This window comes from Oryza brachyantha, chromosome 12 (assembly GCF_000231095.2).
Source record: "Oryza brachyantha chromosome 12, ObraRS2, whole genome shotgun sequence".
NCBI lineage: Eukaryota > Viridiplantae > Streptophyta > Magnoliopsida > Poales > Poaceae > Oryza > Oryza brachyantha.
In genome coordinates this window covers 10,902,208-10,929,120 of record NC_023174.2, presented here as the reverse complement: position 1 = coordinate 10,929,120, position 26,913 = coordinate 10,902,208, and the positions used below count along the sequence as shown (strand labels likewise).

At 40.2% G+C, this 26,913-nt stretch overlaps 3 protein-coding genes across 3 annotated transcripts; 1 reads left to right on the top strand and 2 right to left on the bottom strand.

Annotated features, from left to right (window-relative positions):
• Nucleotides 1-635: 635 nt before the first annotated feature.
• On the bottom strand, nucleotides 636-9,268 carry LOC102716081 (nuclear pore complex protein NUP1). Its single transcript, XM_006663947.3, has 9 exons — nucleotides 8,890-9,268; nucleotides 8,510-8,556; nucleotides 7,984-8,078; nucleotides 7,206-7,368; nucleotides 5,818-6,090; nucleotides 4,979-5,059; nucleotides 3,629-4,195; nucleotides 3,200-3,555; nucleotides 636-3,000 (listed from the first exon to the last, which is right to left on the bottom strand). The coding sequence occupies exons 1-9, from the start codon at nucleotides 9,266-9,268 to the stop codon at nucleotides 1,623-1,625; spliced, it is 3,339 nt and encodes a 1,112-aa protein (XP_006664010.3). The 3' UTR covers nucleotides 636-1,622.
• A 7,881-nt stretch (nucleotides 9,269-17,149) lies between these two features.
• On the top strand, nucleotides 17,150-20,394 carry LOC102718232 (iron-sulfur cluster co-chaperone protein HscB homolog). Its single transcript, XM_006664477.3, has 6 exons — nucleotides 17,150-17,586; nucleotides 18,730-18,826; nucleotides 18,914-19,003; nucleotides 19,285-19,350; nucleotides 19,539-19,607; nucleotides 19,701-20,394. Exons 1-6 carry the CDS (start codon nucleotides 17,279-17,281, stop codon nucleotides 19,836-19,838), a joined length of 768 nt encoding a protein of 255 aa, XP_006664540.3. The 5' UTR covers nucleotides 17,150-17,278; the 3' UTR covers nucleotides 19,839-20,394.
• A 2,570-nt stretch (nucleotides 20,395-22,964) lies between these two features.
• Nucleotides 22,965-26,395, bottom strand: LOC102715807 (putative pentatricopeptide repeat-containing protein At5g06400, mitochondrial). The gene has a single exon (XM_015843189.2). It carries the CDS (start codon nucleotides 26,350-26,352, stop codon nucleotides 22,987-22,989), a length of 3,366 nt encoding a protein of 1,121 aa, XP_015698675.2. The 5' UTR covers nucleotides 26,353-26,395; the 3' UTR covers nucleotides 22,965-22,986.
• Nucleotides 26,396-26,913: the final 518 nt, after the last annotated feature.

Below are 26,913 nucleotides of genomic sequence, written 5' to 3'. Positions count from 1 at the left end.
TTTGTAGAGGGTTGAGTAGGCCCCGTGGTTTTTTTACTCCTCATATTGAGGAGTTTTCCCACGTAAATCGCTGTGTTATTTGTTCATGTTTCTTTATCCTTTAAAAACCATATAGAGATGTTAGGGACGACGGTGTAAAAATCCGCTGTGAAAATCTAACCTGAAACTTGGTTTGGGGCTTGAAATTTACTTGAGTATAATAGAAGTAGTCGAGAAAATTTCTATGGAAAAAAGAATAGCCAAGAACGATCTCAGCATAAATACTCTATATTCTATACGCATACAGTGTGGTGGTATTGTTAAGGAAAACCATAGAAATTCGGCAAGCTACTGCACATGAAGCCACACTATCAATAATCAATTAATCAATAGCACCATGATTGCATTTTAAATTTCCAAATCATCATTCATCGAAGCAACAACCATAAGGAACGCACCTCTACAATCTTTTGAAATCAACAGCATCTGTTTGAATTAAAATTACCCATTGGAACATGATTCTTTCCTTCATACACATGCCATGAGCCAAACTAAAAGGAAGAATAAAAGGTCCTTCATACACATGCCATCGTGCCATGAGCCAAACTAAAAGGAAGAATAAAAGGTACTAGTTCAGTAATTTTTAGTTGCAAAAGGAGGGCATCTTTCGGGTGTGAGGAAATGCCCAGGAATTTTCTGCTCAGTGAGATTTATCAGCCCACGAGAACAGCCAAATGGTGCTAAAAGTACATAGTGAAGATTATGCTAATTGGTTTATTTAGGTACACTTCTTAAGATTACAATATTACATTATGTAAGATCATTCTGCTCACTAACATGTCAGCTATGCATTCGTGATGTTAAAATGTAAAATTAAAATTGCAGCTTCAAAGTGCAAAACACTGAAATTATGAGCATGATCACTCCCCAATGCTTTACATCCAAAGCGTTCCTGTTACTCACTCTTTCTAACCACCACATTGGCTTTAATCTGTTAAATCCCATATTAATCAAAAGCTCCGTTTCTGACCATCAGGAATCATCCTATCCAATACACCCTGAATCAACTCTGAATGACAGGGAATGAACAAAGTTAAAGCAAAGAAAAGAATAGAGATGGTATACGAGAGTTATTCATCTTCATAACAATATCAGCTAATTGCCCCCAAATGGGAATGCTTCCTCCTAACAATATCAGCTCAGTAAATAACTTATACAGGAGGGGAAAATGAGGAAGACCAAGATGCAACCATGAAGTAAATGAAATTATATTCCTTCGATGGCAATTGGTATGCGGGAATAAACTACAAGAGGTACACTGTCAAACACCGGGTTCTTAAGAATATGTTGCCAAAAAGAGGACTCTTGGCATTCAAATGTTATGCATTTTGCAATGGTTCAGGAGGGGATAAATCATAAAAAAAATCAGTTCACAAACAACCCTCCGCCATAGTTCATCTGCCAAAATTCGGATCAGCCAAAAAGACCAACTGGCACCTTTTTGCCAACTCAGGCAAACACTCAATAGTATGCAGTGAAGAAATGTGAACCTATGTTTGCCGTTTGCCTCAGCCCTGTAAAACCAGAGCAATTTGCAATGCAGGCTGCAAGTTCTCATGATCCTCGACAGAGGGCATGGTGACCTACTTCTTTCGCTTAACTTTTAGAATTCTCCTCCCAGGCTTTTCGTTGTTGCCACCAGTGCCTATTGAAAAGCCACCCGATGATGCTTGACTCTGCTGGCCAAATTGGAATATGCCTGGTGAGGCAGGTGTAGTTGAAGCAAACTGGGTTGCTGGCGAGCTAAACAAATTTGGGGTTGATGGTGAACTGCTTGGGAGACCAAAGGGTGAAGCTGTTGAAAAAGCGAGCTGGTTCTTATCTCCAGTCATCTGACCTCCATTCATCTGATCAGTTCCTGAACTTAAACCAACAGTTGGGCTCGCTGTAGCAAATAGTGGTGTTGCAGTCAATGCATTTGGTATCGTAGGCATAGCTGAAGTGAACGAATATACAGGGTTCGTGGTTGAGCTAAAAGGTGAAGTGGCAGAAGCAGTATTTGAGCTGCCAAAAGATGGTGGAGCAGTTGTACTAGTTAAACTGTTGCCAAACATTGGCAATGTTGAGAATGCTGTACGTCCAAAACTAGAGCTTGTATCTGGCACAGAAGATGATGAAGCAGTTGTTGCAGAAGTAGTGCCAGAACCAGCTGCAAATGAAAGCACAGGGCTTGAATTTGTAGTGCTTGAACCTGGTGCTGATGAACCAAATGATGAATTTGTGCTTGGTGAGTTCCCAGGATTTACTTTTTCTGAAGATGATAAGTTCAAATTGCTTGTTGAGCTCTGTGCAAATAGTGAATTGCTATTTCCTGATTGTACCTCAGTTTTTCCCTGGGCAGCAAATGAACTTGTAATGCCAAACTGTGGAGAGAAACCAAAAGGGGCACTGTTGCTTAATGCCTTGGATTTGTCTTGGCCAGCTAATGAACTTTCACTGGCAGATTGTGAAGAGAATTGGAATGAAGCACTGATGTTGGTTCTAGATTGAGAAGTCGTGCCAGCAAATATCATTGAGGATGGTGATGAACCACTTGTACCCATATTGGATAAGGTACAACTGCCCTTAGTTAAACTACTACTCACAGTGCTAAATGGAGCTGTTATAGAAGGCTCGATTTTATCTTGAGTACCACTAGACTGCTGTGCTGAAGAGGTTTCAGTCTGGAATCCAGACTGAAATGAGAACTTTGGCAACAAAGTGCTTGAAGAACCAGCATTTGTAGAACAAACAGACTTAGTTGGTCCACTGGAAGTGAATACAGGAGCAGCACTAGATTTCATTGTATCTACCAGACCATTGCTTAAGGTTGTTGGCTTGGAGGAGATGACATTAAATACAGGATTACTAGTGAAAGAAACAACTCGCCCAGAACTCTGAGAAGTAATCAGTGGATTATCTGCATTTGACTTTGTATCACATCTTTTAGAAACTGAGGCTTCTGAAACTGGCCTGAAAACCCTGGACAGAAGACATTAATTTAAGATTAATGGCATGCTTCAGACTAACAGATAGCAACTATAAAACGATAAAACAAAAGTACTTTGCATTAACCTACTTGATAAACATAGCCCACTTCTATTGCAAAGGCACTTCAAATTTAAAAGTATGCTTTCTAACTGTAACTATACAATTTCAAACCATCCAATCAGAAACTAACCTTGGAATATTTTCCACTGAAGATGATGCAGGCAATTGCTGCTTCTCAACAGATAGTGTAGGTGGAGATGCCAAAGTAGGAGTCGGAGGGGCCTGCGAATGTGCAGCCAGAGCAGCCGGAATCGGGAATGAAAAGCCATTTGATGAACCCAGCATTTTGTTTCGATCATTTCCACTGGATAATACCAGATTAGAAGGAGCATGACTCCTCAAAGTTGGAGGCTTCTCCTTATTTATTACTTGAGAATTCATATCATTGTTCTCTGGGATTGGTGACTGCAATTTCTCAGTTTTATCATTTCCTTGGTGAAGAGACAACTTTGTACTTCCTCTATAGTTATCCATCTCCAAACAATCCTGCAATAAAAGGTCAGTAAGTTGACAAACATGTATCCTGAGAGGAAAGGTACCATCTATTCATTCGGAGTACCTTGGATGCCAAGGGAGCAGATATATCAGATGCAGCATCAACAATATTGCCATCTTTTGTGGCAGAGGTAAATTTAGCAGCACCATTGGATTTATTAAGTAAAGAAGACTCATTAACTCCTGACGAAGATGGCTTCAAAAGACTGCGTGCTAATAACTCATTCTTCTGAGAAATAAGATCTTCAACATGTAAGACATCTGCATATTTTGGCCTTGTTGCTAGTGTTCCTTCCTTCTGAGAAGGAACTATCGTATCAAGCTGCTTCAATATCTTTGCAGCCATTTGAATTGACTGGGCTGGTGCCTGGCCAAACATGCTATCATTTGCTCTGTCATTTACACCACTTTGAGTAACCTCACCAACTTTATCCGTACACCTACGTTTTTGACTTTGAACCGAGTGTTCCAAACCTTCATCAAGTTTGCTAGTATGACTACCAATATATCCGCGATGACCTGGCCGAGTTTCCAACAATGGGGACACTCTGCTGTACCGCTGACGCATTTTACGTATGGGACCAGCAGGGGCACTCTCATTGCTGAGAACATTACTCTTCCTCTTTAGGACCTGTCAATTCATCATTAACAGTAAATAACAGAAGGTAGCGTCAAAAACTAAGCAGGTAGGACAGTAGAAAAATTCATTAAATTGACCGTAGTCCACAAGCAAATATTGTAAACATGGGAAAATTTTCAAAATAATTGTTATACATTTAAGCAATGTCTAAGCTGTAAACAGCATCCTGGAAATTTATGTTTGCTATATTTATGCACTCGAGAACTGAAATAGTAGGCTAAAACCTTGAGATAAACAGTGCAAACAGTTGTGGATGCAGGGCCAAAAGACACTGGTGGGCCAACAGGGCTCACCGGTGCACAGAAGAATGGTAGGCATGTTATACCACTGGTGCTTGACAACACCAGAGCATAGCTGAAATTGTTGCCGAAGTTCTAGAAAACATCTAGGTCTGCCACTTACTGCGAACTACTATTACCATACCAATTTACATTTATTAAAGGGGGTTCAAGAATACCCATACTAGAGTTTTCTGGTTTATCCATAGAATTCAAAATAATATCTTGTCAGTGTTTTACGCACAAATAGGAAGCATTCAATTAATAAAATCTGCAGTTAACAATGTATCATGTACTTTAAACACAATATATTATGTGGTGAGTCAGATCAGTAATCAAAATTAAAAGTTCAAACACTTACTCATGAATCATTAACTAGTTAAACAAATAAACCAAGATAGAAGTCATGTAGTAGCAGTTCAACAAAAAATCCAGAAGCTACTGATAAACCCAAATCAAATTTACTGCAAAACAAGATTGTGTTCACGATTAGTACCTGCCTTCCATATGTATGGAGGCTACTTGGAGCTTTATATGAAGATACAGTACCAGACAAATCCATGGAAGAAACAGCACTCTGAACAGATTGAGGAACTTGAGTTAGAGACGTAACCACATTGCTTACACAAGCAAACTAAAATGAACCCATACTAGATTTATACAAAACAACTTGGTCACCTTGGACCTTTCCATGCTAAATTGTGGTTTCAAAAGGTAATGTATGGAAGGTTTACTTCCCACTAAGGAAATTCAGAGAGCAATGTGCACCAAACAATGTGGTGGTTAATGGTAGGTTCACCAACACACCTACTTTGTTTTTATATGACAAGGAGAATGCCCATGCTTTGCTACGGATAAAAGAAAATATATTATAATTTCCATGAAGTGTGTTGCCTCTTTTGCTAACATTCACCTTAAGTTGATTTTTATATGTGGCTATCCACTTATATTTGATAGTTTTTAATATTAATAAGCTCAAGGGGTAATTTGCAAAATTTACAATGTGAGTAGGTTGGAAGATTCACTGTCACCACCACCCTTAGGAGTATAGATAGATAACTGCCTTCTTTTAAAGGAGTATAGGTCATATGAGCATAGACATATATGCAGTATACTGGTACTAGGAAAATAATGAAAATTAATTGATCATAACCATGCTGCACTAAACAGGATTGACTAATGCATTCTTAGTTCTCTTTGAGTTTCTCTAGTCTGTGGCTGCCCATTCATTTTTTATGGAAGAAATAAAAGAGACCTGATGCACTAGTTTGTCTTTCATGCACATACACAGTGGGCATAAAGTTACATAATAAATGAAGCATGAAATAATAGAACCTTAAAATAAGGAGATGATGACATTTTGTATATCGCTGATCTATTCGGTGTCATGTAGTTGCTCCCAGGACGATCTGAGGTGTTGGAAGAATGCATCCTTGCACTTGGGAGAAGAGGGAGGGTGGGGGGCTTGGTTATGTGTGTTGTGTTAGCTTCCATTGACTTGGTAGGCACAGAGCAGGGATCATGCAATCTAAGACGTAATGGGGATCCCATAGAAGATCTTGAACCCATAAATGCCTTTGCAAGTTCTGCAGGTGAAACAACCTGATCCTGCAGGAATGAATAGCATGAGATTATGTTACCCTTGTAGTCACAGAGCATATGGCAAATCAATGATATAAAACAACAATGTGTCAGAAGATAAAATAGTTTATGGTATGAGCTCTGCTATTTCCATGGCAAATGTACATAGAATAACAAGTGAAACGCATGCCAGAATAGAAAAATGGTGTATGTGTGCCAGGGACTCCTAAAACTTGGGTTTCCAAAGTAGAAAATTGCACATTTAGACCCCTAAACATGTATATGTGCCATAAAGGCTCAACCCATGTCTAATAAGCAACTATAAACCATCAGAGGAGCACTAGCAGATTGCTTTCTAACATCTATTCTTTGCTATCATTAAACAAACTATCATAAATAATATTGGTCAAAGTAACATCTCAAAGACAATTTCAAGATCCAAAGGGAGCTATATTTTGGAATGGAGGGAGCATTTTCTTTTACCCATAGTAAAGCATAGGCATTTTGCTAGTTTTCAGAAGACTGCAAAATTAGTCCCCTGACAACTTCAAATATCCATGAACTGCAAACAATGCTAATTCTAAAATAGTTCCAAATAGCTATTGCATGGTCAGTTTGAAATTTAAATTGTATCCACACTGTAATTACCAAAAAAAAATAGGATTAGACTTTGTTGGGGGGCCTATTATGCATTTTCCTCAACTTTGGAAAAAATATAAATTACAAACAATTTTCTGGATAGAAGGGTTTAACTCAACAATATGCCATATATCTTAAAAAAGAAATTATATGGTTTACTTCCACACTTCAAATTATGTTCAGTACAGTATGGATGATTGTGAAATAACTCAATTTCATCGAATGAAAAGGAATACTACCTCCGTCCCTAAACGTTTGACGTCGTGACTTTTCTATACACGTTTGACTATTCGTCTTATTCAATTTTTTTGCCAAAAACGTAAAGCTATATATATGCATAAAAGTATATTTAACAATAAATAAAATGATATAAAAATAATTAATAATTATGTAAAGTTTTTGAATAAGACGAATAGTCAAACATATATAAAAAAGTCAACGGTGTCAAACATTTAGGGATTGAGGGAGTACTATTTAGTGAGCAACATGAGTCGCATACTTACAGAAGTGTTGAATGCTCTAACGGAGAAATCAACAGGTAAGTCTGTAGATCCACTTGCCTTCTCATGAAAATGCATTTTCTTTATATTACCAACTCCTGGATTCAATAATTTGGACCCAGCCGTTCTAGATAGCAACAACTCGGACAAATATTCAAATTCACTCCTACAAGACAAAAAATAATTGTAAGATCGAAATATGCTTTCACATTTCTACTGTACACTTGGACATTAGAAAAACGATTGCAAAGTTACAACGGTAGGAAAACAGATTACACATCCAGCATAATATCAATGGATTAGCTACATAAAAGGGGTTCACAAGAATAGGATCTAGCAAACAAAGACAATGAAGGGTATAGGCATGATATCAAGCTTTAAAATGAACTATCAAGAAGATGTGTTCCCCAACTGTATTGCTACCCTCCACAAATCATATATGCTGATGCATTAACTGTTAAACAGATGTGGATTGCCACAGTGCACTAGTTTTTTTATGCAGAATATATCAACTATCTTAGTGTTTTCCAAGGTGTTCCAGACTAAATGGAACTAAAATAAAGTGAAGTATAATTTCACCGTACAATTTTTTTTCTTGTTAAGTGTTAGAAAGAAGGGAGAATGTATTACATTATGTAGAACGTGGTAGTACAAATAAATAAGCATATAAAGCCCAACACCTATAATGATCAGTTACAGACATGTTGGCAAAAAATCTAATACTAATCAAATTACTTGCTGAACATCAGCCTATTGATGCTATGCAAATATAGGTACTTGCCTTGTGAATGTCCTTCGTTTCAATAGTTCTTCAAGATCCATAGCATCACAGCTATCAGACCTTCTTAGAATGCCATCTCCATCTTTGGCAGAACTCTGAGGATTGACAATGAATAGATTCCATATACAGAGAAGCATGTATTTAGGAACTCAATCATATGGAAGATTCAATAGGGTATCAAGGTAAAATAAGTAGCACTGGCAATGGACAAAAATGTAAATAAAAGATGAAAATTCAACATATGGTTATGAACATGTTACATTATTGTCCACTCAAATAAGTAGCAATTAATAAATCTTACAAAAATAATGACAGTCAGATTTTCCATGTGAAAAGGACAATAGGTTAAATTCTACCGGCTTAAATTCGGAAGTCAATGTTTTGAATTTTATAAGCGGATTTTATAGTGCTTAAAGCACAGTCGACATCTAGCCATGACAAGCTTATTATCCTGTCACCCAACACCCGACAAGAACAATGTGGAATATGTACAAATGTACCATGAGCATTTATGAGATTGCCTTACGTTAAGAATGGCTCCAGCATCGTCTTCTCCTTCTGGAATGTCATCTTCTGCACGTGCAAACAACAGGAAACTTTGTAAGGTTGCCAGCAATCACTAACAACACAAGAACCGACAATTGCCCCTTGTGTCAAAAGTATGGATTAAGTTGTCATCCCCTGATGTTCAGAACAATGGGCAGCGTAAACAACAAGTACTTCATAATATAGCTAAGAGTCCATATGCAACAGCAACATGATGATCCAAGTTGATTGACGCTAAACTAATAACCTGCATGAACTAGAGATGATGTGGACTACAACAGCTGATACACACAAGTAAGCTTCGAAAGCAGATCACACAACGCCAACGTGCCCAACAAAGGCTAACGGCAAACGCATTACCTAGAGGCGGAGGCGGAGGCGATGGCGGAGTATCCAGCGTCTCCGGCTGCGAGGGCGCCTCGTCGCGCGATTCGGGCCACGAGGGAGGCGCTTCGAGCGGCTCCCTCTCCGGCCCCTGCTCCTGCGGCGGCGGCGGCGGCGCGGGGAGCTGCGGTGGCGGCTTGCGGAACACGGTGGACAGGAGGCGCGAGGCGCCGCTGGCTATGAGGCGGGAGAACCACCCGCCTCCACCCCCATCGCCGCCGAGGCTCGCCGCCGCGGCGGCGGGAGCGGGAGCAGGGCGCGCGTAGGGCGAGGCGGCGGCTGCGCGGGACGCGGGGCGCCTCCGGATCTTGCCGCCCGCGCCGGAGCCGCCGTCGTAGGCTCCCCGGGAGGCCATGCTGAGGACGCGCGAGGGGGGGGGGGGGCTAGGGTTTCGGGGATCGCGGCGGAGGGCCTAGGGTTTTGGGGAGGAGGAGACGGGGGGTGGGATGGCGATTCCGAGGAGTTTCGAGGGGGTTCGGTGTAAATTTTTCCTCGGGTTTCTTCCTAACGCCTCTCCGTCCCGTTCGTACGATGAACAAAGGCCGCGTTCGCCAGGGCTACAGGTTTACCGTCTCTTATTTTTTTAAAAAAAATATATAGGAAAATTGTTTTAAAAAATCATATTAATTTATTTTATATTTGTTTAATAATTAATAATTAATTAATCATGTATTAATCTATAACTATATTTTCCACGTCGGTTAAGTTAACTTACCTACACTTTTACCGCAACCTAACTTAACCGACGTCGTGACGGGTACCAATATGCTCGTCGTCAAAACTTTGTGTCGCGTCTCTCCGTTCACTTGGATAATAATAATCTCTCTAGCATAAGAAGGAAATGTTATGTGTTTCTTTACATTTTGTATGGGATAGATTGGTTGACGTTAGATTATTTCCAAAACTTTCTGTTATTATTTCAACATCTCTATTGCATTGTCATGTTGATTATTTCTGTTTATAAAGATTGGTTTAGGTGTAAATAGATAAAAAATATCACATATGTTTCATAATGTAAGTTGTTTGTTTTTTTAAACGTTTGATCATTTGTCTTATTCAAAAATTTAGTACAATTAAAAAAAATAACAAGTCGTGCTTAAAGTTCTTTTGACGATAAAATAAGTCACAAGCAAAATAAACATCTTACATTATAAAATGGAGTAGATTGTTAAGGCTATATCCCAACCCCAACCCTAAGAGGTAAGAGCTAATATGCTTCATATATGATCACCGTATAATATATTAGTTAGTAAAAATATTGTGCCATATTATTAAAATATTATCATCAGATTGATTTATTGGTCACCAGGTTGTATCGTTGTTTGTCCAAAAAAGGGAGTGTGTGGTGTGGGATAAGCCGCCAAAGAACTTGGAGGAAAACAAGATGTGCCTTAAATTTGATACCATAGGTCATGCATTTGATTGCAATTAAAACAGCAGCAGCAGCAGAAGAAGAAATATGACGATTTGGCTATTCGTGTAATTACGTGGGCCTCTTTTTAACACCACAAAAGGCCCTATGAATTGCGAATAAACTTAGATGAGAGTCCAAACTACCTTCTCACCTCCTTGTAAAACATAAATTAACGATGCAATGTTCATTTAAAATATTACAAAATACTGACGAATAAAGAAATACCAGTGACAGGAATATTAAGTTTATAGAAATATCAACAGACAACACAACCAAAACTAATTGAACTCTTGATTTCATTGGGGCTTGCTCAGTTCTTGCCAAAATCAACCATTTAAAATTTTCAAGCTAAACAAATCTTTACCACCACAACCTTGTCAATATTTAGTACTTATAGAAACTTATACTCACAAAACTATACCAAAATTTAGCAAGATATCAAACTAAGGCCACGTTCGTTTACGGGATGGGTAAGTTAACTTACCTGGCACGGAAAACGTAGTAATAGATCAGTACATGATTAATTAATTATTAAAAATATAAAATAGATTAATATGATTGTTTTAAACAACTTTTCTATAAATTTTTTTTCAAAAAATACACCATTTAGCAGTTCGGGAAGTGTGCGCGCAGAAAACGAGGGATAAGTTAACTTATCAACCCTAACAAACGTGGCCTAAATACATCTTACAAATCCTTTGACAAAAATTTTACGTTCTTTAGACAAATTTTTCCTCGGCTTTTGAGCGCACGCTTCCCAAATTATTAAACGGTTCATTTTTTGCAAAACGTTTCCATAGAGAAGTTCATCATATCACATTTTTAAAAAAAATTGAGTAAATTACGTAGCCGGTCCTTAGACTTGTGGTCCACGATCTCGTTTAAATGTACCATCCCGGTCCAATCCGTGCTTGAACGCGTTTGACCACCAGCGTGGCGTGCCATGCATGTAGTACATTTGCATCTGCCCCCTCCGCAATTGTAGTAGGCACTGTGTGTCGCATTGTAGCATAAGAACCCCAAAATCCCCAAATCGGCTAGGATTTGGAAGATAGGTGGCAGTGAGGTCATGGCGGGACGTGGCCTAGTGAGGCGTCAGGGCCACGGCTGGAGGCAGCCTAGTGCGTCAGCGAGGCCGTGGAGGAAGGTGGCCAAGTGCAGGGCGTGCTCCCCATGGCTTCTAGCTCAGCCTCCTCTTGCAATCGACGGAAAAAAGTACAAGTGTCGTTGATCCTTGGCCCATTATGCAAGTATAAAACCATCGTTAAGTGCATATCGAAGAACATTGCTAACACGGACCGCATTTTCTACACTTGCTCTAACCACAAGGTGAGACTGAGTTGAGTGTAGAAAATGCGGTCCAAGTGATTTGGGGATTTTGGGTTCTGATACGCTATAATGCGACACAGTGCGTACTACATTTTGCGGAGGAGGGGCATATGCAAATGTACTGCCTACGTGGCACACCACGCTGGTGGTCAAACGCGGTCAAGCATGGATTGGACCGGGATGGTACATTAAAACGATATCGTGGGCCTGAACGTGCATTTTCTAAGTTTGTGGACTTAAGTGATACCACACCACAAGTTTAAACACCTGCCATGTACTTTACTAAAATATTTTTCAACTTTGCAGTAGTTAATTTCATCGTTTGTATCATTAAATAGCTATCACAAAATCATATAATCTTTCATCTTTCATCAATAATCTTCAAAAGAACACATAAATATCAAATTTTGGTGTTCCAAATAGATGGTAAAGTTTATTTGGGCAATAAAGTGAACATGCCTCTTGTCAAATAATCTTACGAGAATTTTTAGCAAACTGAAGCTTCTTTTAAGAGCTAGTATTACACAATTTTAGAGCCAATGACCAACCTCCAAAAAAGGCAAAACAGTCCAGGTCAGCATTATTTCAATGCATCTTTTTATTGGGCAACCTTGGGTCAAGCCCAAGTTTCTCATTGGTTCTTGGTTACATTATCATGTGTCATTACTTTCCATAATTATTCTCTTATCTATCTTGTAACCATGACAATATAAACATTGACTGTCATATCAGTAGTAACATTCTGATTTGAGCTGCTAGAATTGGATTCACGCATAGCACAACCAACATTAGGGTTCTCCTATTCCTCATGCTTTCGATTTACAAGCGATATTGTTTAGCCTATCTTTGTCGTCTTCGATTAATAGTTTGTGCGCTCAATTCATGTCGTCATTATCATTGTGACCCTTTGTCTTTACTATATATAGACATTCTCTCAATTGATATAGACATTCTCTGAATTGATATATAAGGGTACCATTGTCTAACCATGATCTATAGTGTCGTATATGGATTGATTTATGCTGTGCTCTTACGTAGACGAACTATATTTTTATTATTTATTTTATATGACTATTGTTCCAAACTTTGTTGCAGAGTTACAATCAATAAGTTAAGATTTGTATAAATTTATGTTCAAATTAATATTTCCTACTAAATATGTATTTACAAGGAAAATGTGACAATGATTGTAAATAGTATTGCAGTGCACCTAATAGAAATATGTGTGAAAACTTGTTACAACGAGAAAATTTACAAAAAAATATTGCTCCAATCAGAGGTTGCTTAATGTTGCATTCTTTTGAGCTAGTCTGCTCAGAATTTTTTTCTTATTTCTTGTGAGTACACTTGACGAATTACTAAACGGGATGTATCATAATGATTTCCTACTATGTTTTTTTTGTCGATAAAAAATAAAAGATTATCTATTTTTTAATAACTACTTAATAAGTATAAGCGATGAAATCAACTTCTATGAAATTGAAAATTTACTCTACTGAAGTGACCCACGTATTCCACTTCCGAGGTAGAATACCAGTCTATAACACATTACTCGATAAACTCCATTTATTAAGAAATATGTCCATCAGAGTAGCATAGCAGAAACATTAGAATAGCTCCAATTATTACAATACCCTAGAAATTTAGCTCAAGACAGAACTCAAGCAACGAAAACAAAAAGTACAAGCCAGAAGCTAGAAATATAAACAACAAAAGCACTCCAACTACTAGTAATACTACTGGTATTTAAAATACTAACATTTTACTGCTACTCCCCCTACTATGACAACGCATCGCACATTACTGCTCGTCGACCTCGACGTCATCATAGAGATCTTCAGGGTTCTCATCCATCGCCTGTTTTTCTTCCGCTCCTTCTGTACAGTCTTCTTCATTTGTATCTAATGGTTCAACATCTATATCCAAGGAATTAACATAGGGGATGAGTATAAAAGGTACTCAACAAGACCATCAATAGCAATACAGTGTTTGAATGCAATGATACAGGATCCAAGATCCTTCAAGGAATTCCTAATAATTTTGGCAATTCTTTCTTTCAAAATCTCCAATTTTAATTTGAAAATCTACTGCACATGAGGTACCACAAGGTAGAACCTCCGATAGGTTCCTTTCCTGCCGTGTTCGCAGTTTCTACCCGAAACAGGGAGTGACATATCACAATTCAATACACTCTGCATAGGTGTGTCGCTGTACCCATAAACGTCTTAAACCTTTTAATGCACACGCCCGTCGGCGCTTTAAACACACTGCACGTTGTATGCCGGCAAGGTTAAGATCACAAGCTTTTCATCAATCCCATCTGTCAGTTATCTCTGTGGGTGATCCCCGCAACAACGGCAAATCAATCATCGGATCCCGCAACAATGGCAATCCACATCATCTAGTCGGATTCTGCAAAACAACAATCATCATCGCTAGCCCATGCTCACAGGGTTCACGGAAGTCCTTAGCCCACAGGATAAAGCCATTAAGAAAGTATTACTAAGCCAGCCTATCCCATTCCAGGTCATGTGGCCGACATGATCGCTACAACGCTTGCATACCAAATGGCAGTTGTTAGTTAACCTTATGATATACTCCACAACATACAAGTACCAGTTGCCAACAAATAAGATCATCAAGGAGCTGATCCATATATATATATATATATCCATGCACATAATTAACATGTGAAAGTAAAGTTTTGGTTTTCTATGCAATGATGAGGGTTATATAAGTTGTAAATACTTGAAATAACTATAAATATGATCAAGAGATGGACTTGTCTGGATAGAAAACACCAAGAGTGCCTCCGGATTCAGTCGAAACGATTGACTCCTCAGGAACTCGAACTTCTAAAAAACGAAATACCAAATAAAGACATTCCGAACGTATGATATATACGCATGCAATGCACATGAAGAGTGTCTTATGAATATTAAACCCAATCCATTTTATTAAGTAAAACCTTAGTTTAGAATGTTAACTTAAAATGTATACTTCAAAATATTTAAATCACAATACTTATGTGATTAATTGAATATTACTAAAAAAATAGACTTTATTTAATCAAGAATATGATGAAATTAAGAATTTAAATAGTTGAATAGTACAGTATATAAGTTTACAATAAATAGTTTAGAAAAACTAAATCAATTCAACTACTCAAGTTTTAATACTCTAATACGTGGAATCAATTATTTAGCAAACCCACTAAAATAACTCAATAAAGTAACTCAATAGTACTAGTCTCACTACCACCTCCTTGCATCGTTCCCCATGTTTCTCTCTTCTTCTTCCTCCTGCCTGCTCTCTCTCATATACATACACTCTCACCTTGCTGCTGCTATTGCAGCTCCGTTTCTTCACTGCTGCTGTTGTGATCTACCTCCGGCGACTCCTCTGCTGCTGCTAATCGAAGCTCCAAGCTTGCCTCCTGCCAAGCCCCTTACTCTCTACTGCTCTCTACCTTTCTCTCTCTATTTCTCTCTCACCTGGATCTGGATGCATGCAGCTCCCATGGCCGTTGGCACCCAGCTCCGATGGTGGCTGTTATGAAGAAGGCCAGTCTAACTCCAGAATCCCTTTTTTCCCCTTTCTCCTGCTATACAGAACACGCACGTATATATCTCCTCCTCTAAAATTCTTTATTGTGATTACATAGCTGGGATGCATATACTACTACTACAATCTGACAATTTAGTTCCTATAGCTTTGATTTATTGATTCACAGTGGTTGCTAGGTTTAGAATAATTTTCCTCTAATCCAGTGTTCTAAAATGATGGCTAACTCTAACCTTCTAAAGGTAATTATATTCCAGAATTGATAATTATCACTGAATACTTATTAGGTTGATATACATAACTAATAAAATGAAATGAACACTCTAACTATGTCAGATTCTTATGTAGATTCTATTTCTCACTAATTGTTTCATGAACAAATATTTATTTCTAACAGAACTATAACAGCACACAGACCAATTATGATTGTCTAGCTATAAAAATTATGCAATACTTTTCTTTTAACCTAAACTCCAGATTGATGTAAATTTTTATCCATCTAAAAATACTAATGCTACTGATGAATATGAAGTATTCCCTCTCCTCCTTTGTTTTCAAAGTTTTGGTTACCTTTTTGTTGTTTGATACTGAAAGATGTGTGGTATAACTCCTCCTCCTATGCTTCTACTGCCACTCTCTGGATCAGAATGATTTTGCTATAACAATCTTCTCCTCCTTGAGCTGGGATACCGGCTCCTCCTAGAGTTGGAGCCCTTGCTCCACCTGAGGCTTGCTGGTCTTGCCCTCTTCTTGCTCAGGTTTTCCTCTCTCTAACTCTCCTTTGGTTGTTCTGAGTTCTACGGAATTGATTTGAAATGGCTTACTGGTGAGACTCTGGTTACGATGAATTTGAGAGATTTTGTTACTGTGTATAGTGTTTTCTAGGTGACTTCTCTACAAAGAACTTGCTAGTAGCACTAGAGCTTGACACCTCACGTTTGCATGCTCGGTGGAAAATTTTGAGAAATCTTACTGATTTCCAGAAAAATGAAAATTTTGGTAAAATTAGATATTTGATACTTTTTCATTCTAGCCCCTCATATTTTCGGAATTGAGGAGGTAACTCTGAGTTTAGGGACTGATTTGTAATTACCCAAAAACTCAGGGTTTTCTAGAAATTGAATATTCATGGAAATTTGTAGAGATGGCTCGTGCTACTAATTTCCCCTATATGGTTTGGTTGCAAGATATATGGCATGAATAACTCACAATTTTTCTATGGTGTCTAAAAGATAAATCCTGTAGCCTCCTAAATTAATTTGGTGTTAGGATAAACACCACATTTTTAATTAGCTACTTTACTTTTCATAGTGATAGACGTTGATGTAATATGCATATTAAATAAAATAAATGATTTTACTTGTCTTATTGTGTTTTCCTATTGTGATGATATGCATACGAGTCGGTCTTCTAACGCGAAAAACCAAACCACACCGTAGCAATTAAATGAATTTTAAAAAAATAGGGTCGTTACATCTACAAAGATGAAATGATAAACTCGTATATACAAACTTTTTTAAAAGAGATATATCATTTAGTTGTTAAGAAAGCGTGTGCGTAAAAACTAAAGAAGCAACTAAAAATAATTGGGAAAATATATGGTACAACTGGATTGATCATATGGTAATAACATATTATCTCGTTTTGTACGTCATTGACTATTTCAGAGGAAGTAACACAGGCCAACGAGAAGTTGTTTAATAATAGCCTTTTTAAGACCTATGGAGACAATATCGGTTGTGGTCGTGTTTTTTCACACGGTTTTTTTCTCGTTTTTTTACGTATGTTTTTAAATTACTAAATGATATATATTTTTTTAAAAAATATATACATAATATCTGCCTAAGCATTTTAGTCTGTATAAATATATCGAGAGAACACAGCCAAAGTCGTAAAAACAATCACGTCTCCGCACTAATTTTTCACGGGCCCATCTGTCACCCACGGAACCCACAGAAAATACTTGGCTGTCAACTCAACTACGTAATCGCCTCCCTCCGCGCCGCCGCTCGCCGCCGCCCGCAGCCCCCACAGAGAGGCGGCCCAGAACCCCGCACCATGTGGCGCCGAGCCGGACGGCTCCGCCTCCACCTCCTCGCGGCGGCTCCCGGGGCCGCCGCCGCCGGCCGCGGCTCCCGGAGGAACCCGCCGCGGCCTGTGCCCACCTCTCTCCACAGGGGTTTCGGCGCCCTCGCTCGGGGTTCCTCCACCGGAGCGCCCTCTCGGGGCCTCTCGGACCGGGCGCGGGGCGGCGGTGCCGGCGAGTGCTGGAGCTGCGGCGCGGGCGGCGCGTTCCTCTCGTGCGGCGCCTGCGGGAGCGTGCAGCCCGTCGACCCCGCCGTCGACTACTTCCGGATCTTTGGCCTGTGAGTAGCACCCGATGACACTGCCGTCTTTCTGGTTGTGAATCGTTTCGTTTTTTTTTTGAATTCCTAGCGAATTTTAGGCGCTGATTAATGGTACTGTGCTGCGATCATGGCAATATCTTCCCAGCTGATATGCATTCTGCGGTCGCTTGTTCCAATTTGCAATGCGGAGATGCAGCGCCCCGTTCTGCTGCTGCTATGTTCTTGCCTTCTTGGCATAATAAGAACGGTTCTACGTGGTTTTGATGGGTCATGTAGAAAGTGAAACTGGACTCCAGAAAAAGAATTTACAGGGGAGGTAAAGAGAGTACAACAAAGGTTATTTGCAAACGAAAAATTATTTGTGAATACAAATTTTATATATGTATTCTTAGCGATCTACAAGTTTAAGCCGAAAAATAACCTTAGGTGAAAAACCAAAAAATCAACTCCAAATTTAAGATTGAAAATTTAAATTTTGGGTTATAAGCATAAACAGAAGCGAAAGAATTGAGGTGATGTGCATTTTCATTACTCTTAGGTTAGCTGAAACATACCACCACGCTTTTAGCGATTTTCTGTAAGGCAATGTAATCGTGCTGTAAAACCTATATTATGGATGCACTAATTTGTAACATCCAAAGAGAAAAGAATGTCGGAGAGCTGGACTTTGGGTTAACTGGACATGTTTCAAAATTCATATTGCAAACTTTCTTGATCCACTCTCTGTTAGGGTGGGAGTGTGTTCATCGGTTGCATTATTTATGCTGATAAGTTCCCTTGTATCTATGTCCACCTTGGCTGTTTAGGTGAAAATCAAGCCATTTTGTATGGTGATGGTTTCATAATGTTGTGCTTGCCTTATATTGTGCTTAATGTTTATCCGACTGAATTCCCAACCTTTTCCCTCCTCACTATTTAGAAAAGCTCCAAACAAACTGGCGAGCATTGCAGTTGCTCAGCTTTATATCCGTGATCAACACTGCATATTATGGCCACCCTACGCCTTTTACTGTTCCTGTAATGCTATCGAAAAGATGCAGTTATTACAATCGTTTTACTACTAATACTAAATATTTCAAAAAATTTCTACAATTACGTAAGTCCGCTAATATTTTCTATGCTTTAATCATGCACCAACGATTTACCTCATTTCTTTGGCAGGGAAAGAGAGTACAACATAAAGGATAACAATTTAGAGGGGAAGTACAAAGACTGGCAGAAGAAGTTACATCCAGATCTAGTTCATTCTAAATCTGAGGTCTCTCCCCGCATTCAGAGCTAACATATAGTACTCAAGAGCCTTCATCTCCAAAATGATTTGTGAATTGGTTTCTTTTTCATGCAGAAAGAGAGAGCTTTTGCTGCTGAGCAATCAGCACTTGTGATTGATGCATACCGCACACTGAGCAAACCTTTGTCAAGGGCATTATACTTGGTGAGTTCTTCCAGTAGTATTTCAAAAGTATTCAGCACCCATGTTAAGTTGTGTTTATACTAAACATCCCCAGCTCTACATAAATAAAATTAAAAAAAAAACTTGACCATCACTTTCGAACATATGCCCTCTTTATACTAAAAACCCCCAGCTCTACATAAATAAGATTAAAAAAACACTTGACCATCACTTTTGAACATATGCATCTTTTTTACAAGGTACACCTATGTAAATAACCATTTGCATCATCTTTTAAATTGCCTCTCCAAACCATTTGGCAGCTGCAACTAGAGGGGATACACATTGATGAAGAGAAGACTATCACTGATCCTGAACTTCTTATGGAGGTAATTGAACGAATCTTTTGTCTTGTGTCCCCTTGCAGCCACTAAAAACACTAGGTTCTATTTCCATACAGCTTGTGTCAATAACTGCACGCAAAAGTAAGAGCTGCAAATCTGCAATAATGTGTATGTTTCAATTCAAGATCAAATTGAATAAATAAAGTTATATGCATACATTACATAATTTGCAGATGATGGAAATGCGCGAAGCAGTTAGTGAGGCCAATGATCCTCAAACCCTGGAGAAGATACAATCTCAGGTTCTGTTGAACACAATCATTTCATGTCATTATTTGAAAGCATAAATACACTTGAATGATTTCCAGGCTAACATTGTATGTCACCTTTCTCAGATTAAGAGAAAGTTCGAGACCTGGTCCAATTCCTTCCAGGAAGCGTTCGACAAGAGGGACTTTGATCGTGCAGTGAAAGCTACACAGAGAATGAGATACTATGAGCGTGCAGTCGAAGAAACCGTGAAGAAGCTGTAATTGTAAAGTGTACAGTGACAACCGATGCGGAGGCTGCTGGTCCATGGTTCTTGTGTTCCTGGATGACCCATGTTGCCACATTCGCCTTGGGATGAAATAATGCCAGATGCTTCCTCACCAGCCATTGCTCACTTCACTCCATGGTTGCACATGTAGTGATGGAGGTCTTCCTCTGTACCGACGATCTGTATTGCAAATGCCACTGGTGACAATGCTGCAGGTAGGGAAAGGACATATTTCTCTTTACAGTAAAATTTCATTATACACAGGCAGCTCTAGGCAGACGATGAAATGGGAATAGATATTCATCAGTACCCAGAATTAAATTCATTCTTTGTTGAACAAGCTAATTAGAGTAAACGTTATGCCACGCTCGAAAAATCAAAAGTGTGGCTCGGCGCAAAGCAGTTTGTATCATCTGTTGTGATGGAATTTGTGGGTTAGATACGATGCATGGACAGGTTGATCTCAGAGATGAAATTTTAAGTTTGTTGGGCCTAACTCTGTTAATTCGTGAATCAGCATGTTAACACAATGTCGTTCTCCTTTCAGATTTTAGAATCTTTTGAGTTCAAAATGATGGATTGCCAGTAGCTTTCACGGCGATGTCACAAAATTGAATATCTTACAAGGTCAGTACATGGTACACAGCGTTGCTCACCAATCCAAATTGAAGCGAAAACATTATCTCAGAAGAATAACATAATAACAATGTGCTGCAATTGTTCACCACCGTCCCAGCACATCTGAACCATGAAGTACAACGTATTGATGATTCACTCCAATTATCAGTGCAAGCTGAATTCCAAGAGAGCTGCAGACTGCGGCCATAGAAGACGTCCACCAGTCACCATTCTCAATCATATATTGGCCTAGAGACCTAGACAAGTCATGTCCATGGCAAGAATCTTAGAGAAATTGACAGAGATCAAAAGTAAAGTACAGTAGCATGTAGCCATATAAATTCGACATGGTACTTAAGTAATTAGCATAATTTGAAATCCCAGTTGCATTTTATCAAAATTTTCTCTATTAGATGATTATCAAGATCCCCAGTGGGTTTTACTGATGTGTCTATGATATTTGGGCCTAGGACCCATATATCATAAACATGTATGATGACAAATTATTAAACACAATATCTGAGAGCGGCAGATCCTTAAATATCTTTAAGTTCCTTAACTACATCACTACACGTAAAGTTAAGCATGAAATCAAAATAACAATTGTGGAAAACCAACAAACCGTCAAGTCTTCAGGAATTTGTTTTATCAAGGAAGCAGAATCTCCCTTTGCATCAAGATGTAATCGTACCGTAGCCCAAGCATTGACATTATTTTTGATTACTTTTAGAAACAGCGGAATGAAAAGGCTTCAAATATCTCTGTCGTCTGCCATGGTCTCTTATGGATTTTTCCTCTCTCTCTATGCTCTGCTTTTGGCCTTTACTAATCCTGCTGTACTGTTACCTTTTCAGTTAAAGCTCCAAGGCCTCCTTCTGAAAGGACATAGAAATGAAGATAAGTAGCAAGAATAACAGAAAAACTTTGAAGATCAATTCAACACATAGTTTACAGTTGATGCATTGCAAGAGATCAGGCAACAACAAAGTGCTTTACCTATACCTGTCAACCCACAAAAGCATTAGAAAAGAACCATGTGCAGTTCATTTGGTGCTCAAACCATTTCTGAGACTTTCATTAGTAAACCTATCCACACTAATATGACAAACTAAGACCAGAACACAATGACAGACTTGGGTGTGAGCTCCACAATAATTAAAATGTCAGAGTTAGTGCCAAAATTTCTATTATCAGACTCCATTAGAGAGAATCAGGATCAGGAAAATTTCTTAAAAAGAAGGCATGTGTGCTACCTCCACATACTAAGCAGACTTGCAGATTTGATCATATTCTCTGAACAGTCTTTGTAAGACAAAGTAATTATAAAACCAGCCAATAAATAAGCGTTGCGTTCCAAATAGCAACACTGAAGCTTGATCATGCATACACATATTAACTGCATGAATAGCTAGTTGGCAGTTATTTCAGGAGGAATTTTAATCAATTACGCTGCAAGTTACAAGGAAATTAAACATGCTGAAAGTAGGGTACCTACACAACCCAGACTGGTGTCCAGAGCTATTTGCCAAAACAGCAGATTTCTGCACTCAGTGAAACTAAAAAAAAATGCTGTGCACCTGCAAAGAGCATTGCATACACGTACACATTGTATGTAAAGTCCATTCAGTTCAAGGGAGTGATATGCCCTCCTGAATACCCCAACAAAAGAGGATCACCTATACAAGCGCTGGAGAGAATTATTAATACTAAACAACATTATGTATTGTGCTTTGGGAAGAAAATTGTGGCAATCTTGTACATACATATCATAAGAAATTACGGTCGCATGTGAAAAACCAGAAATGTAGCAAAATATAAACAAAACATGTTTTCACTCAAAGCAAGATATCCATTCACCGAAAAAACGTCAATCAAAGTGCAGCATGTTGAATTTTTCAACACTTCTTAGTACATTAACGAGTTGTCTGATTTTGATTCATGCATGACAGTGCAAGGTAGCGAGGCACACATTTCTGCATCAACCAGTGCTTATAAAGGTAGGAAGAATAAACATTAGCTGTAATATGTGGATTGTGCAACCAGCAGAGTATCAGTGCCACTTACTCTCTTCAAGTTCTAATTGGTAGAGTATCAGTGAATACATACCCATCTCTACATCCTGGAGCACAATAAGTGGAGACCGGTTACAGAAGAATGAATGCACCAGGTTAACTCATGGAGAGGGAGATGGCAAGGTACAGGCTGCAGGGGCAAGAAATCAACAAGGGCTGTGTCTTTAGCAATGACAGCTAGGTCCTACTGTAGAATGAAGAAATGTCAAAGCAAGGGAAAGAAGTAATACCTTATATTGTCCTCATGCAGCCTGTATTTCCACAGTATTTCACCACTGCAGATTTTGATTAAGTATGCCTCTGATCACTAATGTTCTTGGGGAAAACAAGACATTTGGCGTACTGCAATAAATCATGTTTCTTGTTCAAATGTTCGTACCACATACTCTTGTTCCAATAAATAAGTTGAACATGGAGCACTACTCATGATAACTTTTCAACAAAGCATGTGAATTAAACACATGAATTGGCAACAAGTGAACCTGAGAAGGTCCTTTGACTCCTTAAGTGCCATTTTGACTGGAGAACAGAATCAGCTAGCTTGTACTTTCCCTCCATATTCAGACCATGGACAACAGTTCTGAAGTTTACCGCGCTGGGGATGATACCACCATTAAGCATGTCATGAATAAGCTGCAACGCATCCTCTGATCGACCTGCCTTACAAAGGCATGACATGAACATTGAGTACGTCTCAAAGTCTGGCACCGGTCCCTTTAGTTTCATGTGTTGGAAGACATTCCAAGCCTCCGAAACCATACCCATTGCCATATGACCACGAATCAATGCAGAGTAAGTGACAACAGTAGGCTCACACCCATTATCTGTCATCTCCTTGAGCACATCCATCGCTTTGGAAACATCTCTTTTCCCCAAATAATAGATCATAAATGAGGTATACATATGTGTGCTTTGAGGTATACCTAAATTCTTCATTTCTGCAAGCATAGCTGCAGCATCATCAAAGCGATCCCTCCTTAACAATGCGTGAATTAGACTCCCATACATGTATGTACTCCTTGAGCAACCATATTTCTCAATATTATTGAACAAACTGAGAGCTTCAGCCATTCTATCAGACCTGCACAATGATCTAATTAGTATGGAGTAGCCAGCCTGAACAGAAAATCCATGTTTACATAGTAATACTACTGAGCTTTTAGCACGATCTATCATCCCACACTCACATAATGCAGAAAGATATGTGCAAACCATTCCATTGTCAGGCATATAGCCTGCATGGCACATTTCATGGAAAATCTTGATTGCAGCATCTACTTTCCTCCCTTTTCTACGGCTGAGATACATTATTAGGTGACAGTAAGTAGCTTTGTGAGGCTGAAAGCCACCCTGCTTCATATGGTAGAATGTTTCAAGAGCCATTTCAGTCAGACCGGCATTTCCATACTGACAAATCATGACATTCCATGTATCCACTGTTGGGCAACATTCTGACAATACCATCTGTCTGTAAAGGAGCCTCATGTGCTTAAAATCTTTTGCAGAGCCAGCAAGTTTTATGGCTGTGTTATAAGTCTTTGTTGTCTGCATGTAGTAAGATCGTTTGCCCACCCAAGAAAAAAATTGTAATGCAGCATGACTGTTCGCCTTACAGCGCTTCATAATGGCATCAACAAGATTTGGAGTAAAATATAGTGATAACATCTCTAGAGCCTGTTGTATCGAGCTCCAGCAGTTAGAAGAAGACAGAATCTGATATATTTGTTCCACGTCTTCATTGTTGTAATCCTTTTCTTGTTCTAAGTGCTGTGTGTCATCACAAGGCAAGATCCCTGAGATATCACTGTCTTCATACAAAGGATGACCATTGAACTCCAGTGTCCTTTCCTTCCCATCCGGACCAGATCCTGATAATTTTTTTAACTTATCAGTGTAGTCAACCTGATCCAATGTTCTGCATTGCAGCCCTTCTCTAGGGCTACAAGAATTAAAAGATGCTCGCATCCTCTCAACATTGATGGCTTCTTCCAAACAGTGATTGTAACGCAAAGAAAAAATAATCCGGTCGAAAATTTGCTCAGAAGGCTTGAAATCTGACTCGAGCATATCCTTCAGAAGTTTTAGTGCTTCAAGGGGCCTTGAGGCCTTACAAAGCTCTTGGATGAACACTGTATAAGCTTTCAATGTAGGTCTCTGACCGTTCTCATTGATTTTCCTAAATGCATCCCATGCTTCAGAAATATGTCCGTTACGAACATGCCCACCTATCAGTGCTGTGATTGTCACAACATCTGATTCAATACCATTTTCCTGCATTTCCTCATACAATCTATATGCTGCTTCATGTTGATCAAATGCAAAGAGATGTTGCATGAGCTGAGTATAAGATGATGCCAGTGGAACACAACCATATTCCTTCATTTCCTGAAGCAACTCAAGTGCCTTCATATGCTCTCTCTTCCTCAGGTAGCCATCAATGAGAAAACCAAATGTGGCACTGCTTGCACATGACTTGCTTTTCATGTACTCCATAACTTGCAGAGCTTTATCCATCCTACCGTTTTTGCAAAGACCCCTCAATAGTATCTCAAATGCAGAAGAGTTAGCCAATGACTTGTTCATCATCTGCTGAAAGACTTTCTTAGCCTCTTCTAATTTTCCTGAAACACAGAAGCTTCGTAGAGCTTCCAAATAACAATACTCCTCCGGATACTTCATGCTCTTAATCATATCATCTCTGACATATAAAACAGCTTCAGCATTATCTGATCTTGCAAGACAACACAACAGAAGTCGAAAAACGTCAGATCCAACCTCAATGCTCCTTGGCATATCTTTGTAGAACTCAAGAGCAAGCTCGGACTTTGCAGAATTGCACAAAGCACGAAGAATCGTCCTATAAACTTTACTGTCTACCGCCACATACCTTGATTTCCCCATAGCCTGAAAGGTAGACAGCATCTTGCTAATCTGCCTGGCCTTCCCATAACTGGACATCACGATTGTCCAAGACTTGATGTCCTTCAAACACATATCCTTATCCATCTCTGCCATCAGCCTCTCCATGGCCTCAAAGTTTCTTTCCTCACCCGCAATGTACAGCATTGTGTTGTACGTCTCTGTGGTGTGCTGGAATCCTGGAACTTGCCTAACCCAGTCAAAGAATTTGAACCCCAAATGCCTCTTCTTGAAACACCTATTGAGCACCATACTCACAATCCTCGGTGTATATGTAACTCCCAGGTTCTCCAGCCTCTGCTCGATGGGTGATCCAGGCACCTCTGACCGCAAAACTTCGGTTACCATATGTACAACCTCGCTGATATCCTCAATATCTCCAGCGTTACCATTGCCAACCTCCCGGAATGATACTTCACTGCCTGAAGCAGTTACACTGCAACTAGGTCCGCTCCCATCATCAGCAAGGAAGCCAAGAGCGTCCATACTTGGAACGCTGCTAGTGACAGAACCAGAACCCGCAGCTGCCGCTCCCTCTGGGGCAATTCGACGAGCACCTTCCGTGCACCGCACAGGATCATAGCCGAGCCCCCGCCACTCCTGCCCATCTCGCCGAGGCTGAAATGCCGGGTCCTCGCTGGCGGCGGCGGCGTCAGGGGCGACGAGACCGGAGAGTTCTTGGAAGAGGGACGGGCTGGGCCCGGCCCCGGCAGGCTCGTGGCGCCCGCCGCCGTCCTTGGGAGGCGGCGGGCGGCGAGAGGGCCTCCTCGAGAAGGAGGTCGTCCTGGAGCGGGAGGCGAGGAAGAGGAAAGGATGGCCGCTCCAGCGCCTGGACCAAAGGAGAGGCGCGGAGGCCGACGACGAGAGCAGCCTGGCGGCCGCGCCCCTCGCCATACGCATTCCCGCCGGGCTTGGCTACGCCTACGCGCCCGACATATCTGCTGGCTTAACGACCGCCTTGGAGGGGGGAGGAGGGTGCCGAGAAGGTGGCGGCGGCCGGAGGAGCGGCGGCGCGGCGGGGTTGAGGGAGACGTCGGCGGCGGGAGCTCGTCGCGGGTCGGCGAAGCGGGGACGACGGTGGTGGTGACTGGACTGGAGAGGTGAGCCCGGTGGAGAAGGGGGACGGACGGCTGTGAGACGATGGATTTCGATCCGATGGTTGAGAATCGTCGATGATTTTGTGATCTAGTCACGGCCAAATTGGCCGTGCGGGCTGGAACGGCCCACGGCACGCCCCGTTAGGCACAGTTAAGGAAGCGGGCCGTGCCGTGCCGTCCCACTTGCCGCTGCCACGGCCCAGAAAGTTGTCGTGTCGTTCCGTGCGAATTTTTTATTTACAAAACTATATTTCCGTTTCTAAAATTTACAAATCTAATCTCCGGCCGCCCTGGAGGGCGGAAAGGTAACGTGACAGACGACGGGGAGGGATCCGGGGATGGGGGATGACGGCACGGTGGAAAT

Bases quoted from the DNA above. Each gene is read 5' to 3' on its own strand.
- LOC102716081 (XM_006663947.3), bottom strand. From the start codon at position 9,268: ATGGCCTCCCGGGGAGCCTACGACGGCGGCTCCGGCGCGGGCGGCAAG. The intron at 8,557-8,889 runs GTAATGCGTTTG...TTGCACGTGCAG, and splicing joins GCCTCCGCCTCCGCCTCTAG to AAGATGACATTCCAGAAGGA. The intron at 6,091-7,205 runs GTAAGTATGCGA...TCATTCCTGCAG, and splicing joins TTAGAGCATTCAACACTTCT to GATCAGGTTGTTTCACCTGC.
- LOC102715807 (XM_015843189.2), bottom strand. From the start codon at position 26,352: ATGCGTATGGCGAGGGGCGCGGCCGCCAGGCTGCTCTCGTCGTCGGCC.
- LOC102718232 (XM_006664477.3), top strand. From the start codon at position 17,279: ATGTGGCGCCGAGCCGGACGGCTCCGCCTCCACCTCCTCGCGGCGGCT. The intron at 17,587-18,729 runs GTGAGTAGCACC...TTTCTTTGGCAG, and splicing joins TACTTCCGGATCTTTGGCCT to GGAAAGAGAGTACAACATAA. The intron at 19,351-19,538 runs GTAATTGAACGA...CATAATTTGCAG, and splicing joins ATCCTGAACTTCTTATGGAG to ATGATGGAAATGCGCGAAGC.